This window comes from Polypterus senegalus, chromosome 1 (assembly GCF_016835505.1).
Source record: "Polypterus senegalus isolate Bchr_013 chromosome 1, ASM1683550v1, whole genome shotgun sequence".
Classification (NCBI taxonomy): Eukaryota; Metazoa; Chordata; class Cladistia; order Polypteriformes; family Polypteridae; genus Polypterus; species Polypterus senegalus.
In genome coordinates this window covers 45968947-45984100 of record NC_053154.1, presented here as the reverse complement: position 1 = coordinate 45984100, position 15154 = coordinate 45968947, and the positions used below count along the sequence as shown (strand labels likewise).

General features: G+C 39.7%; 1 protein-coding gene across 2 annotated transcripts in view; it reads left to right on the top strand.

The window, feature by feature from the left end:
* The window catches only part of dhcr7 (7-dehydrocholesterol reductase), a 99075-nt gene that overhangs the window by 47546 nt on the left and 36375 nt on the right, over positions 1–15154 (top strand). The window contains exon 1 of one of the 2 annotated variants that reach the window (XM_039748606.1): positions 3167–3700. The exons of the other annotated variant lie outside the window; for it this stretch is intronic. Within the exon in view, the coding sequence (XP_039604540.1) occupies positions 3593–3700 (108 nt within the window). The 5' untranslated portion in view covers positions 3167–3592. Of the gene's footprint in view, positions 1–3166; positions 3701–15154 lie in introns of those variants that run through there. 2 annotated transcript variants of the gene reach the window in all.

Genomic DNA, 15154 nt, shown 5'->3' with positions numbered 1-15154 from the left:
AGCTCTCCTTCAAACCTGGCCCAGTTGGATCAGTTCACCCTCATAGAGAGTGGGCCAAACGACCTGTGGACAGGTGCAGAAGATTCACTGAGAGCTCCAGGAATCACTTCTTTGCAGTGATTGCCACTAAAGGTGGAGCAAGAAAATATTGGGTTCATTGTCCCATCATTTTTGCCCATGCTATTTTCATTTGTGTTATTATTTAAAATATTCTGTTGAATCAAAACTCCAAAGCAAAAGTCTGATTTTCATTAAATATGGAATAAATAATGATGGGTGCCAATTACTTTTGTTAGTTTCAAGTTGTTTTAAAGATAATTGTGGATTCTTCATTTTTTCATGGAAGGGTACCATCAAATTTGTCCATGTCTGTATGAAAACTAATTGCTTACTTGTTTAACATTTTATAGACTCTATAATGTGTACAGTACAGGGTGGCACGGTGGTGCAGTGGTAGTGCTGCTGCCTCGCAGTAAGGAGACCTGGGTTCGCTTCCCGGGTCCCCCATGCGTGGAGTTTGCATGTTCTCCCCTTGTCTGTGTGGGTTTCCTCTCACGGTCCAAAGACATGCAGGTTAGGTGCATTGGCAATTCTAAATTGTTAATAGTGTGTGTGTGTGTGCGTGTCCTGTGGTGGGCTGGCGCTTGTTCCTACCTTGCGCCCTGTATTGGCTGATTGGCTCCAGCAGAACCCTGTGACCCTGTGTTAGGATATAGCAGGTTGGATAATGGATGGATATAATGTGTATAATTAGTTGTAATACAAAAGTTAACAAAAAATGTTATTCTGTTTTGGAAATCAATTACATTTTCTTCTACACTGGAATGGACATGTGCTGTTATATAAATACTTGTAAAACACATCCATCCATTATCCAACCCACTATATCCTAACACAGGGTCATGGGGGTCTGCTGGAGCCAATCCCAGCCAACACAGGGCGCAAGGCAGGAAACAAACCCCGGGCAGGGTGCCAGCCCACCACAGGGCGCATACACTAGAGACAATTTATAATCGCCAATGCACCTAACCTGCATGTCTTTGGACTGTGGGGGAAAACCAGAGCACCCAGAGGAAACCCACGCAGACACGGGGAGAACATGCAAACTCCATGCAGGGAGGACCCAGGAAGCGAACCCGGGTCTCCGAACTGCAAGGCAGCAGTGCTATCACTGCATCACCGTGCTGCCCTGTAATGCACATAAAATACAAAAATAATGCTTAGCAAAATAAAATAAGGCAATTTTAAAAGAACTGTTACTAACCGACTGAACAACTGAACAACACTTGGTGGCAACAGGAGGGATGCTTTATGAATAGTTACCCTTCTTGACTACTTTCTTTTTAAACATTTTTCCTTTAATAATGAGGCAAACATAATAATAAAAAATCAAAAGCACAACACTATTAAATAACAGCGGCAGAACCATAATGCAGCCCTATGACCAGACTGCCTGTGGCATGCTCTTCAATTTTTCTCTTTTATGGATGGGTGAGCAATATAAACTTTTTATTGACATGCACACTTTTTTTTACATTTATTTGGGTGCAGAGTCAGAATATGACTGTTTTGATTTGGACAGTGACAGTAATTTTTGGACATGTTGGTCATAAATATTGAAGGATTGGTGTGCAGTTAAGCACTTAAAGTCCATAATGCAAAGTAAATCAGGGTCGCCAGGTACTTCAGTTAAAATCCCTCTAAAAGCAGTTCTGTTTTCCCCCATTTTGAGAAATATCCCCCATTCTTAATAATTAAATCTTGTTTAGAAATTTGTACACGCAATACAGGCTGGTTTTTCAAAAAAAAAAACCACTGGTTGTAAAGAAAGGTCTTGTCTCCCATACAAGTGAATTATGTCGCCTTACTGTGTAACTAACTAGCAAAGGCTACAGAAATTACTCCGATGAAAAGTCAGTTCCAAGTTTCATGTGCATTATTGTATGCCATCTGCAAAAGAAGGCCATGTTCTTTCATTACATAGAGGATATTCACAAATGATGGGAACTTTTGTTATCTAAAACAGGGTAAAACCTGCCACTTGATGAACAGCCATGCTAATGAAAAAATACGGTAAAAGCTTTCTTTAATGATATTCAAGTTTAAGTAACTTACTGCGCATAAACCACTCATAGGACATAGTCCAGAGACATACACATTAGGTGGTCTGTGTGTGTGTGTTCATCCTGCAATGTACTGGCCCTCAGTACAGGGAGTGATCCTGCATTTGGCCCCCTGTCCAGGGAGTGATCCTGTCCTTTACCTGATGCTTGCTGCGATAGTCTCTTACTGCCCTGCATTCCTGCCCTGGATAAGTAGTTTTGGAAGATGGATGGGTAGATAGATGCAAACAGGACTCTAAGCATGTAATGGCAGTGTTCTGTGCTCTGATATGAACAACTTTTTTCATTTTAAAATTCAATAACTCAAGGTAGTGTGCACCCCAAAAAAATAATATGCAAGTACAGTAACATTTACAAGACAAAATTTTTAAATATGAGTAACCATTTATATAATAGACACTATCAAAAAACATTTGTTCAGTACCTTCATTTAGTGCTGAATCTGTCTGTACCCTGGTGCTTTAGGAGTTAATAGTACGAATGATAATTATTACGCTGAAATGTAGTCAGAATGATTTGATTCTAATCTTGTTAACCTAAGACGACAGCTTCACAGATCTCTTCAAGCTAATACCAGCCCAAGATTTGCTTTGGTGCTTAGTAAGAAATCTGAATCTATTTAATAAAGTTAGAAAATATAACAGGAAGCGTAGTGATCGGGGTGGGTTGAGAGTGCTATTGTCCGACAGCCATCAGTCCCAAACTCTCGAGATGGGTCTCAGTACAGCCTGCGGTCTGCGATTACACACTGTTGGACCACTCTGGCCCTTAACCAATTACACACGAGCTTCGAGATGAAAGGGCGGAGCGATGACAGGTGGCAGTTCCACGGTTCAGGATTGTGCACCTTTCTGACATTGCAGTTTTGTGGGTAGAAAAACTGTGGAATGTATCACATCCTATTTTAATAGGAAGGTAATTAACATAAAAAATATCCCCGTTATTTTTAAAATTTCCCCCCATGTTATGTATGCCCCCTAAATCTCTCCATTAAATTCTTCCACGCGTTTTACCCCCACGTCCTTGATTTCCCCCGGCAGCATTGGAGGGATTACCACCGATCTGGCAACTCCAAGTTAAAAGTTGAAAGCTCAATATAATAAAAGCAATTGCAACGGTATTTCAAGTTCAACAAAATTAACGCGAAGACAGCAATACTGTAAAAAAAAAAAAAAATCACATGCCCATCCTAGCAACCATCCCCACATCCCTGCCAGCCGTGGACGCCTGTGATCGCGCGTGACAATGACTGCTAGAATTCCATATCCCAAAATGCTTTATTAATCTCGAGAGAATTCTTGCGTAGAGGAAGAGCGTGCCTTTGGATTCCGCTGGGAGCGGCAGAAAATTCGTGTGTCGTCTTTTATCGGAGACAGATCAGTCCGAGCAGCTTGTCGCTCTTGATGAATTAGTGAGGCTTCTTCAGGCCACTGTGTACATTGCTGCAGGTCTTCGACACCCTCGAAAATATGATGCAGACGTTAGAAGCTAGACCTGAAGCGCGAAAAGAAGCGACTGAAAGGTATCTGCAGAAAGTGGGAGTAAAAGTACTGCCAACGACGGATTCGGCTGTAGCGGTGAGTGACTGTAAAGCATCGAGGAGGGGGGCCCTGAAGTCAGTGAATTTTTCCAAGGGGTGCACGATTATGACAAAATTAATATTTGACATGTATGGCCTTTAATAATACAATTGTGATTATTAAATTCAAATGAGAGCAATACATTGAAATGTGTACGTTGACTTACCAGCTGCATATACTTTACCCACTGTATACTTGCAACACAGCCACAAAAATGTAATTTAAAACTGTTAAATTGTGATTAGTTTAAATATACAAAATTTTGTTTTAATATTTTATTTTTACAATAAAGATATAGCACATTTATTAAAATTATTTTTGCAAGACAGTAAATCCTATATAAATAATAATGTGATAAAATTAGTTATGACACAAATGTTGAATTTCTTTTTCCTAAAACAAATTTTACTTCTAAAAACACAGTCATCAGCACCACTCTTCACTCAAAAATGTTTAACATGGGAAACATGGCAGCTTCTACTGTAATAAGAAAAGAAAAGTTGCTTGTGTATAAAAAAATTTAAAAGTATTTAATAAAATCTTACATGGTGGGTAATGCACAACCTAGTAGTTCTGTACAGGTATGTCCATCCATCATCCAACCCACTATATCCTAACTACGGGGTCACGGGGGTCTGCTGGAGCCAATCCAAGCCAACACAGGAAACAAACCCCAGGCTTGGTGTCAGCTCACCACAGGGCGCGCACACACAGACACACCAAGCACAATTTAGGATTGCCAATCCACCTAACCTGCATGTCTTTGGACTGTGGGAGGAAACGGAGAGAATATGCAAACTCCATGCAGGGAGGACCCAGGAAGTGAACCCAGTTTTCCTTACTGCGATTGCAGCAGCTCTACCACTGCACCACTGTGCTGCCCGTACAGGTTTGTAAACACATTAATCTTGATTTATGACATTGTGAGAGTACTAATCGGAATGCATTAATCATCACTTATAGCAATTATTATATTGTGGCAGCTGTAATCATAATTGCAGTTAATATACTATTAACTGTGCAGCTCTACTTGAGCCCCAAGGCATTGAAATGGCTATGCAGATCTCTGGGGCCAGCCAGTTTTGGAAAAGAATTTTGGGTACAGATTGATAAAGGCCTTTATAAACTACAAAGGAAAGTTGTACAATGGCATTACAGAAAGTCAGGAGCCCCTCTTTTATCCATAAAAGTTTCCATATGGTCCAGATTCCCCATAATGAGTTGAGCTATTATAAAAAAGCAAAGCTATGTTACACAGACTCAAAACGTGTCACAACAGCAAGTAGAAAACAAGTCCATGCAATATGAGGATTTAAGAACTCACATTTATTTTTCCTCTTCAGCTTTAAAAGACAGAAAGGAAGGTATTCACCTAGGGGTGGAAGGTGTTTCACATGCTAGAAGACCATTTATGAATAGCAATACTACATCTGTCAAAGGATAGTCTAAGATCAAGCTGTTCCTGTAAACACATGAGGTTACCACACCTCTTTGTTGTAATTTGCTGTAACTGAGTCTGGCTTTTCTGTTTATAACAGGGAATGGTGGGGTGGGAGCACCTCGACCATCTGTAGTCGGTGTGAATCACCGTCAAACATGTTGTGGATTAACCCTCATGTGACACTGGCTACTTCACTATATAAAGCTCAGTTTAGGAAGGGGCAATGTAATGGAGGGTAAGCAGGGACTTACATACTGGCCAGGAGTGATGGTGTTTCCTTACCTGATTGGGAGGCCATCATAACGGATCATCAGCCAGGATGGATGGGCATCCCAGATGAAAGAATCAGTGTTCTCTGATGAATGATGGGAGACTGCCCGCCAGGGTCAAAAGTGTCCCCAGGATAGCATCCCTCTGGTATAGCACCTGTTTGAACACCTGCAGGGACATATGGGAGTTGTAGTTCTAGAGGGATAGAAGCTCTCTTGGTGTCCATATTTGCCGCCAGGATGGGCTGCTGGGGGAAGACCTCCATGTCAGCTGACCTGGAATTGCTTCATGTGTGTGTTACTGATGTGATGTTAATGTTCCTGGGTCCAGCTTGAAAATGAGTCCTCTGCCTCACCCAAGAGAGTCTTTGTTGGAAGCAGAGAAATGTGACACTCTCATAGAGTGGAGGTTTCGGTAGGGAATTACAAGTATTGTGGAAGTTTAATTGAAGAAGCCTGCAAGATGATATTTTAATAGTGAACACAGCGCTGATGTATTGAAGTTGTGTCTGAGGTTTGGGGATCTGCTGCATCCTGTACAGGGCACAACATGTATACGCAATTATACTGTGCTGTAAAAAGCCCGGGGTCCTAGAAACTATTGAAATCGTCAAGAAAAAAAATTGAAATGTAGAGATGCCAGGTAATTTAAAGGAACTACTTTGGGCTTCTCTCTCCTAGGAGAATTTGTTTTGCCGATGTGCTTGCATCACTTGTGTAGAAGTAAAAGGGATACCGTTTTGCCGATATTAGTGGCTAAGTGAGTTTGTCTTTCTTCTGAATTTTCGTTTTGCCGACATGCTGACATCGCTTGTATTATTAGTGGCTAAACGAGTTTTCTGTTTCCTCAGAGGAGGAGCCCTTACCCCGACTCCACCTCTCACTTCTGGGCTGGACAGACACACACACTTCCACGTGTAGACGTTTATATATAAGATATGCACACTTATACGTCGGTCATACCAAAAGTAATGAGCATTCCAATTTTATGACTTGATAAAGATTTGAATCATATGAATTAGCATCATATTCATATGTGCACACAGTGGCTTACCTTTCTTCAAAGTGTTTTCTTAGTGTATTAATCCCCTCTGTCTCTCTCTCGCTCTCTCTTGACTGTTTAATGAGTTCACTGATACTTTTTTTTCTTTCCTTTGTTAAATGTCCTCAATATGTAATCCCTACAGGTCAAATGATAAAGTGCTTTACCCCTTGTCTGAACATCTGGGAGCATAAGATGCAACATGCCCCATGATATTTTCCTATCAAGGAGATCTTCCTAACCAAGTCTGTGCTGTGCCCTTTACAGTATTAGAAATTGGGAAATGTTTGTGTCACGAGACTATGGAATAAAAACAAAAGGTGCGAGGTACGACTGCACAATTGGTATCGGATTTGAATTCCGGACCCATGGCTTGTTCATGTGGAGTTTGCACATGAAGATGAGGATTTGGGTACTCTTGTCTCTGCAAATGGCACCCATGGCCTTACAGGTGGTGCAATGGGGTGCTTCCCACAATCCTTTTGGACAAAGTTTGAGAATGAGACGTTATTGAGCAGTTTTGACTAGATAATGATTTTATATTAAAAAGATATTTAAAAGAGATTTATCAGCATATTTTAAGTTTGAGCGACATTTCCAAAATATTGAGTGCATGTACTGTATATTAGAATTACTATGAAGTGTCTGATAATATTGAAATGTATTATACTGTAACTAATAGTTTAAGCTATCATCTTGCACCTAAAAGAAAAGTGATATGATGTCACCTGCTTCAGTCATATGCTTATGGTTCATTGTGAAAAAATGGCTGACAAAGACATTTCATTTTAAAAACATGCAGTGACAGCTACAGCTGGGCAAATATCGCACCACGTCTAGGTTTTATTTTTCTGATGGCACAGCAGTCCTATACATAATGCAAAGTTAACTAGCTCACTTATTCATCAACAACAACACTACTTCCTGTTTAATTAAAAAAAAAACTGACAGGATGGCACAGTTAGGCCTGTAGGCCTCTGCTGAGAAAGAACATTTTGATATGTCGATATTTAGGGGTAAACACCTCCAAAAGAAAAACGACATACTCCAAAATCTGAAAAAAAGTGTTAACTTATTTGGTTGAAGTTTGGTGACATTACAGAAAAAAGAATATTAGCTGACTCATTTTTTTATTTGTCCACATTTGTCATTAATGGTTTACAATTGGTTTCTTTTTTTCTGTGGCGTGCCACTTAGGAAAGCAAGGAACCACACAGGGAAGTACTGCCATTTGCTTTATGCAGATGAAGAGAAGCTGCCAGAAGCAAAGGGGGAGGATGAAAGTTCCGCGAAGCTCAAAATAGACATGCTTTGCAGGTTGTCCACTTGCATACAGTGCACCCTATTCAGTCGGCTTCTTTCTCCAGTTCTTATTGTCCCCCGTGGATTGTTAGTCACACTTGTATGCAGTACATACACTTCAAACAACAGGGTTAGAGATGATGGGCCCCTGACAGTGAAACATATGCAATATTGTAGAGAACTGGTGTGTCCCTTTGGAAGTAACACTGTGATGGATGGATGGATGGATGGATGGATGGATGGATGGATGGATGGATAGATAGATAGATAGATAGATAGATAGATAGATAGATAGATACTTTATTAATCCCAAGGGGAAATTCACATAATCCTGCAGCAGCATACTGATACAAAGAAACAATATTAAATTAAATAGTAATAAAAATGAAAAAATGAAAAAAAAAAGCAGACAATAACTTTGAGTAATGTTAGCATTTACTCCCCCGGGTGGAATTGAAGAGTCGCATAGTGTGGGGGAGGAATGATCTCCTCAGTCTGTCAGTGGAGCAGGACGGTGACAAAAGTCTATCACTGAAGCTACTCCTCTGCCTGGAAATGACACTGTTCAGTGGATGCAGTGGATTATTCATGATTGACAGGAGTTTGCTTAATGCCCGTCGCTCTGCCACAGATGTTAAACTGTCCAACTTTACTCCTACAATAGAGCCTGCCTTCTTAACAAGTTTGTCCAGGCGTGAGGCGTCTTTAATCTTTATGCTGCCACCCCAGCACACCACCGCGTAGAAGAGGGCATTTGCCACAACCGTCTGGTAGAACATCTGCAGCATCTTACTGCAGATGTTGAAGGATGCCAACCTTCTCAGAAAGTATAGTCTGCTCTGACCTTTCTTACATAGAGCATCAGTATTGACAGACCAGTCCAATTTGTCATCCAGCTGCACTCCCAGATATTTATAGGTCTGCACCCTCTGCACACAGTTACCTCTGATGATCACAGGGTCCATGAGGGGCCTGGGCCTCCTAAAATCCACCACCAGCTCCTTGGTTTTGCTGGTGTTAAGATGTAAGTGGTTTGAGTCACACCATTTAACAAAGTCTTTGATTAGCTTCCTGTACTCCTCCTCCTGCCCACTCCTGATGCAGCCCACAATAGTAGCGTCATCAGCGAACCTTTGCACGTGGCAGGACTCCGAGTCATATTGGAAGTCTGATGTATATACTGTAAATTGAACAGGACCGGAGAAAATACAGTCCCAATGCTTCGCCCCTGTATTGCTGAACACAATGTCAGACCTGCAGTTCCCAAGACGCACATATTGAGGTCTGTCTGTAAGATAGTCCGCAATCCATGCCACCATGATGTGCTGCTTAGCTCCAGTTTGCAAGGCAGAACCAGTGACTGGTACTTGTGAGCTGATACAGTACATGCCAGGAGTGACAACAGACTTTGGTAACTTAAATCCATGTTCAGTTCAGTAAAGGAGTCCCCCAACAGACAACCTACTGGAGGTAGATATTGCAGTGCTTTTTAGCGGGCCTCTACTGGTGTACCCCAACTCCCAGGCCCTCGCCCCGGTTGAATGTTAGGTAGCGTGGCACTTCAACCACCCTACCCCTAATAATGAAAGGCAAGAAGGAGCAAGACTGACTTAACAGAGCAGCGCCAGTAATTTGGTTGCACTTCAAGCACTTGGACATCCAGTTCTGATTAAAGCTACCTATTTCATAGGATGTGCTGCCAAGTGAAATTATATTTATGGCCAAACTTCCCATCATTCCTACTAATTACCTGTTTCAATTCAACAGCATACAGTTTCCTGTAAAACTGTATTCTTCCCATAATCAAAGTCAAGGTCAGTCAGTGAGAAAAGAAAGAATTGAGTTCATGGCATGCATGCTTTACTCTTGGGCAATTGTATTTAATATGTTCAAGAGTTTAGAGCTCCAGTTAGAGCAAACCTGTGTGGATACCCCAGCCAGAAAGGAAGGGTACAAGGACTACTTTAGTCATGTCAGGAGTTTTCATTTTTTTTGGTAATTCTGGCATGTATTTAAGGGGTTTTGTTGTTTGTTATAATATTTATTTGTTGAGCTTCTGTGAATATACTATTACTGTGTCTGTCTAAGGGGTCCTCTACTGGAGTGGTAGAAAGGTGTAGTGCATTGTGTCGCCGTTTGAAATTTATAAATGCAACAGTCCTACTCATAAGCTTAAACTAATATGGTGTTGTTATGATTGGTACATTTTATACATTTTTTTTGTGCCTTTCCCTTGGTATTTTAAATGATCTGTGCAGCTAAACTTGGGTTTTATACCTAGGGAATGTAATTTGGGTGTAAGATTTTCTCTGACTTCCTTTGTTGTAGTTTAAAATGTAGTAGTTTTTATCGCATTCCTGCAATGTCATTTTAGATTGCATTTGGGTGCAACTATTTTGAGGTAGGAGCATCAGCTGTTGCCAATGCAAGAGTTCTGCCCGTGCTCAATGCACATCCTTATCAGCACAACTTATAAATTCTGGCTCATGCCATTCTTATTTTTCCATGTTTGGACAAAAATATGTGCCATTTTCTATGTCTTTCTTATCTTAGTGTTCTGGCTTTCTATTTGTTCAACAGTTTCTGATTCCTGTCCTGCATTTCTGGCTTGGCAGAAATTAGGTTTTTTGTCTTTCTTATTGACTTCTGCAATAGTTTTCAATATTTTTCAAACTCATTTAATCTCCCGGTCCTTTAGTAAAATCTTTTTTACTGTCCCTTGCTAAGAAAGGACCGGCATTACATAAGATTTCTTTCTTCATGTAGCATTTTCAGGACAGTTTTCCTAAAGCTAGATCAAGATTTGCAATCTTAATGTATATTATACATTGTCTACACATCTAAATCTCTGTTTATCAATACAATAATCTCAAAATTCAGTGGAGTTTGATCAAATGGTTGTCTTATCATAAAGTCTCTAATTCCCAGCGGCCTTACCCAGCTGCTAAACCTTTACTAAGATAGCTTATCTCCTCAAACATTTCATAAATGTTCATTGTTTTCATGTTCAGCAGTTTGCCTTTGATAAAAGTCATAGGTGACTTGTAACTTTGCTGTTTTAATTTATAAGGGTGTGTGTTCTGACAGGGTTATAATGCCTCCTTCCATAGGTTTGTGCTTTTGGCTGGCACTCATTTTATTTTGTCAGTTACAAGAACATGAAGTGACCTGGCACACAGCATGGATCCCTAAAGCCGATCTTTTCCTCAAACTCACCCCCAGTTAATCTTCTGGCCATGAGTGTTTTAAAACAGCTGCTATCATGTTTAACACAAGAGGGACATTCTTTTTTCAGGGATAGGATCAAAAACAAAAAGAAGTGTTTTTCCCTAATGACTGGAAATTGTTGTGAGACAGAGTCTCCAGAGATTATTGTAAGAGAGATTTTTTAAAACTGATTTTATTAAAAGCAAGTTTCATTCAATACAATAAAGTCCAGCTTAACAAGACTATATTCAGTTCAGCTTCCATCCAAGAGAAGGCCAACAGCCAGAGTAAATCTTTAAGAGTAGACAAGAGGGAAGAGAATCCTTTTCCCCAATATAAATGCCTATTCTAAAATGTTATGATTTGATCCTGCCAGGACTTAAAAAGTTTTAAACAGATCCTCTGAGTGAGATTTTGATTTTTTCCTATTTCAAATAGTAACATCCGTTACCCACTGACTTAAAAGAGGTGGGCTCGAATTCTTCCAGTTGAGCAAGATAAGTCTGTGTGCTAGTAGTGAAGTAAAGACACTTACCATCAATTTGGCCTTCTCCACTTTAAGCCCACCTGGGAGCCCACCAAACACAGCTGTTAATGGATTAGGAGGGATTGTGACACCAAGGCTGTCTAATAGGCATTTAAAGATTTTGGTCCAGAATGATGTTAATTTGGTACACGCTCAAAACATGAGACCCAGTGAGGCTAAAGCTCAGTTTCAACATTTGCAGGTTGGATCTTGCCCTGGAAATGTTTTGGGCAATTTTAAATGCGATAGATGTGCTGAATAAAAGATTTTAAGTTAAATAATTGTATGCTTTGCACATATGGAGCTAGAGTGAATTCTGTGCATGGCTGCCTTCCATTCCTTTTCTGAAATGTTAAGTAAGATGTCCTTTTTCCACTGTGCTCTGGGACATTTGAAAGGAAGGTACATTAAAAGGTTTTTATTTATTATAATACTATTATTTATGTATTATTTATTGTAGAAATGCTGCCTGACTCTTCAGGACTGCTATATATTTCTCCTGGAATAGAACTAGGTAGGAGGTGAGGAAAATTGTGTTGATGGGAAGCTACATTTGAAGTGTAATTGTTCATAGGATGCAAAGACATTATTATCCATGTACAAATCTCTAAATTATTTAATCCTGAATGTCTTCCAAACATTAAGAGGGTGGGAAAAGGTGGTTATCATGTAGAGGTGCCACAGATAAAAGCTTTTCTTTCTTGAAGTGCATCTACATTGGTTCCATATTCTGAGTGAATGAATAATAATTACATTGTTTTTGGAATAGCTTGCTGGCCCATTGTTATCGATGTAAACATTTTATTTAAATAACCTAAAGTTATGTCCTTCTATTAATATGATGTTGATTTTGTTACCACTCAAACATAATCAGGATCTCTTCCTCTGTCGACAGTATAGACCCTTATAGCTAATTAACATAGACTAAAGTTCTAGGACAAAGGTTAAATAGTGTCATTGACAAGCTGGTCAATCCAGATCAAACCGGTTTTATAATATGTGCAGAGACCGTTATATACTATTAATGCTGTTGCATGTATTGATTCTCCTACTGCCTTATTATGTGTTGATAGCAAGAAAGCATTTGATTGTTTAAATAGGATAATACTACAACATTTTATTAATATGATCAAAACTTCATGTTCATCTCCCCCTGTCTGCCATACTAAATAACTGAGATATATTTCACACATTTTCATTATACCACCCTTTAAGACTGCCCTTTTAATGCCTACTCCTTGTCTTGTCTCTTTGGGCTTTGGCTCTTGTAATTTGTTCTTTGAATATGATTTCTCCAATTACTGTATGTGATTCTCGCCATTCTATTTTATTTAATGCAGATGACATTATTTTTTTCTAAATAATGCTCCTTCAAACCTTTTTCACTTTAAGCAATACAAGATTAAATGGCTAAATCATTTTTAGTACCCCTCAGTCATTTTTGAAAACCTATTACCTTTCTTACTGATATCTGTATTGTTCCTCAGTTTCAGTATCATGGTTTAAATGTATTCCATATTCTAAAAAATACTGCATTTCATAACTTTAAATATTTTCTTAATGATGTAGTTAATTTTCGAAACGTCTGGCCCAAGAATAATGATTTCTTTCTGGCCTGGGGTTAAAACTGTCAAAATGAACTCCACTTCCTCACCTTAGCTTTATCCATTCAATGATTGTGCCTCTCCACCACTATTCTAAATAGTCTCTAGATAGATAGATAGACAGACAGATAGATAGATACTTTATTAATCCCAAAGGGGGAAATTCACATACTCTAGCAGCAGCATACTGATAAAAAACAATATTAAATTAAAGAGTGATAACAATGCAGGTATAACAGACAATAACTTTGTATAATGTTAACGTTTATCCCCCCCGGGTGGAATTGAAGAGTCGCATAGTGTGGTGGAGGAACGATCTCCTCAGTCTGTCAGTGGAGCAGGATGGTGACAGCAGTCTGTCGCTGAAGCTGCTCCTCTGTCTGGAGATGATACTGTTTAGTGGATGCAGTGGATTCTTCATGATTGACAGGAGCCTGCTGAGCACCCGTCGCTCTGCCACGGATGTCAAACTGTCCAGCTCCATGCCTACAATAGAGCCTGCCTTCCTCACCAGTTTGTCCAGGCGTGAGGCATCCTTCTTTTTTATGCTGCCTCCCCAGCACAACACTGCGTAGAAGAGGGCACTCGCCACAACCGTCTGATAGAACATCTACAGCATCTTATTGCAGATGTTGAAGGACGCCAACCTTCTAAGGAAGTAAAGTAGATCTGAAATTTCTAAATTTCTTTGGAAGGGTAGAAAACCCACATGAAGAAGAAACATGACATCCTCTTCCTCTGCAAGGTTAATACTGTACTCCATGACCACTCGGTTATATCACTGGGGCATTGTTCTTCTAAACATTCAGTTCTGGTTCAAATCCTCTGGAAAAGATGAGTTTTTTATTTTGATTTTTATCCCTTCTCTTTTTCTTTTGGTTGTTCTTCCTTCTCGCTTTTATTGTCAGGAGACATTTTTTTTTATTATGTTTCAGCTTTGGAGATGGCAGTAGGGGTTTTATTCATGTTTCTTCTGTTTTTTGTTTTGCTCCTGTTTTCATGTTTAATTTTTACAAGGAAAATTGCTCAATCGCAAAAAATGGGTTGGACTGCAGATTTTTATCGTGCAAGGACATCTCTTGAGAATGATCCATGATGTGGCTGGCTTTTGACTTTAACTGCGAAGGAAAATATTGCTACCATGCAGCAAAGCATAATGAAAAATCAAGGAGATACAGTATAGTATGTGAGATAATTGTTGCGAGTGATGGGTCTGAGGCTAAGTATCTGCGCCAGTATCCAGAAGGTTGCTGATTTAAATCCTGTTAACTGCCAGAAAGGACTGTACTCCATTGGGCCTTTGAGCAAGGCCCTCAACCTGCAATTGCTCCAGGGGTGCTGTACAATAGCTGACCCTATGCCCTGACCCAAAGGGGTATGCAATAACTGCATTTCATTGTACCTATACAATGACAATAAAGATGAATCATCAACAAACACAATAAAGATTCCTCAAATGAATCCATTCTTCATAAGCAAGTCTTTCTACATTGTGTGCTCAGAATTCTGACTTGTAAAGTGAAGCAAAACTGCATGCAGTAGTCCATGGAGAATCTCTATTGACTTTAGACTGGAAGAAATTTAAGAGGTGTTTCATAACTAGAGAGGAAACTGGGATACATGACTATGACCCAGAGTTGAAATAGAGCTGCAGCCATGAAAGCATAGTGATTCTCTAACATGAAAGAATGATGATGATGTGCATGTATTCTGTATTGATTATGTTTCTCAAGAGACCCACATTCTGAAACCAGTCAATATCTGCTAATTTACTTTGGTGTTTGTGGCAGTTAGTTAGGGAAAAGCACTGAGGAAAACTGTCGACCAATCCCTCTCCTGCTTCATGAGATTCACAAAGTAACAAGTGAGAAACCGTCGATTCAAAGAGATACCATCCTATCATATAATCCAGACGTGGCCTTGTGTGACTATAAAATATTTCCCATTCTGAAGGACTACCATAATTTGACATCAGTTATTTAGACATCAAGTCAGTTACAGAGGGAAAAGAGGCACAAGCAACACAAAAATATTCTTTTTGAGTGGCATAGAATGTTTTT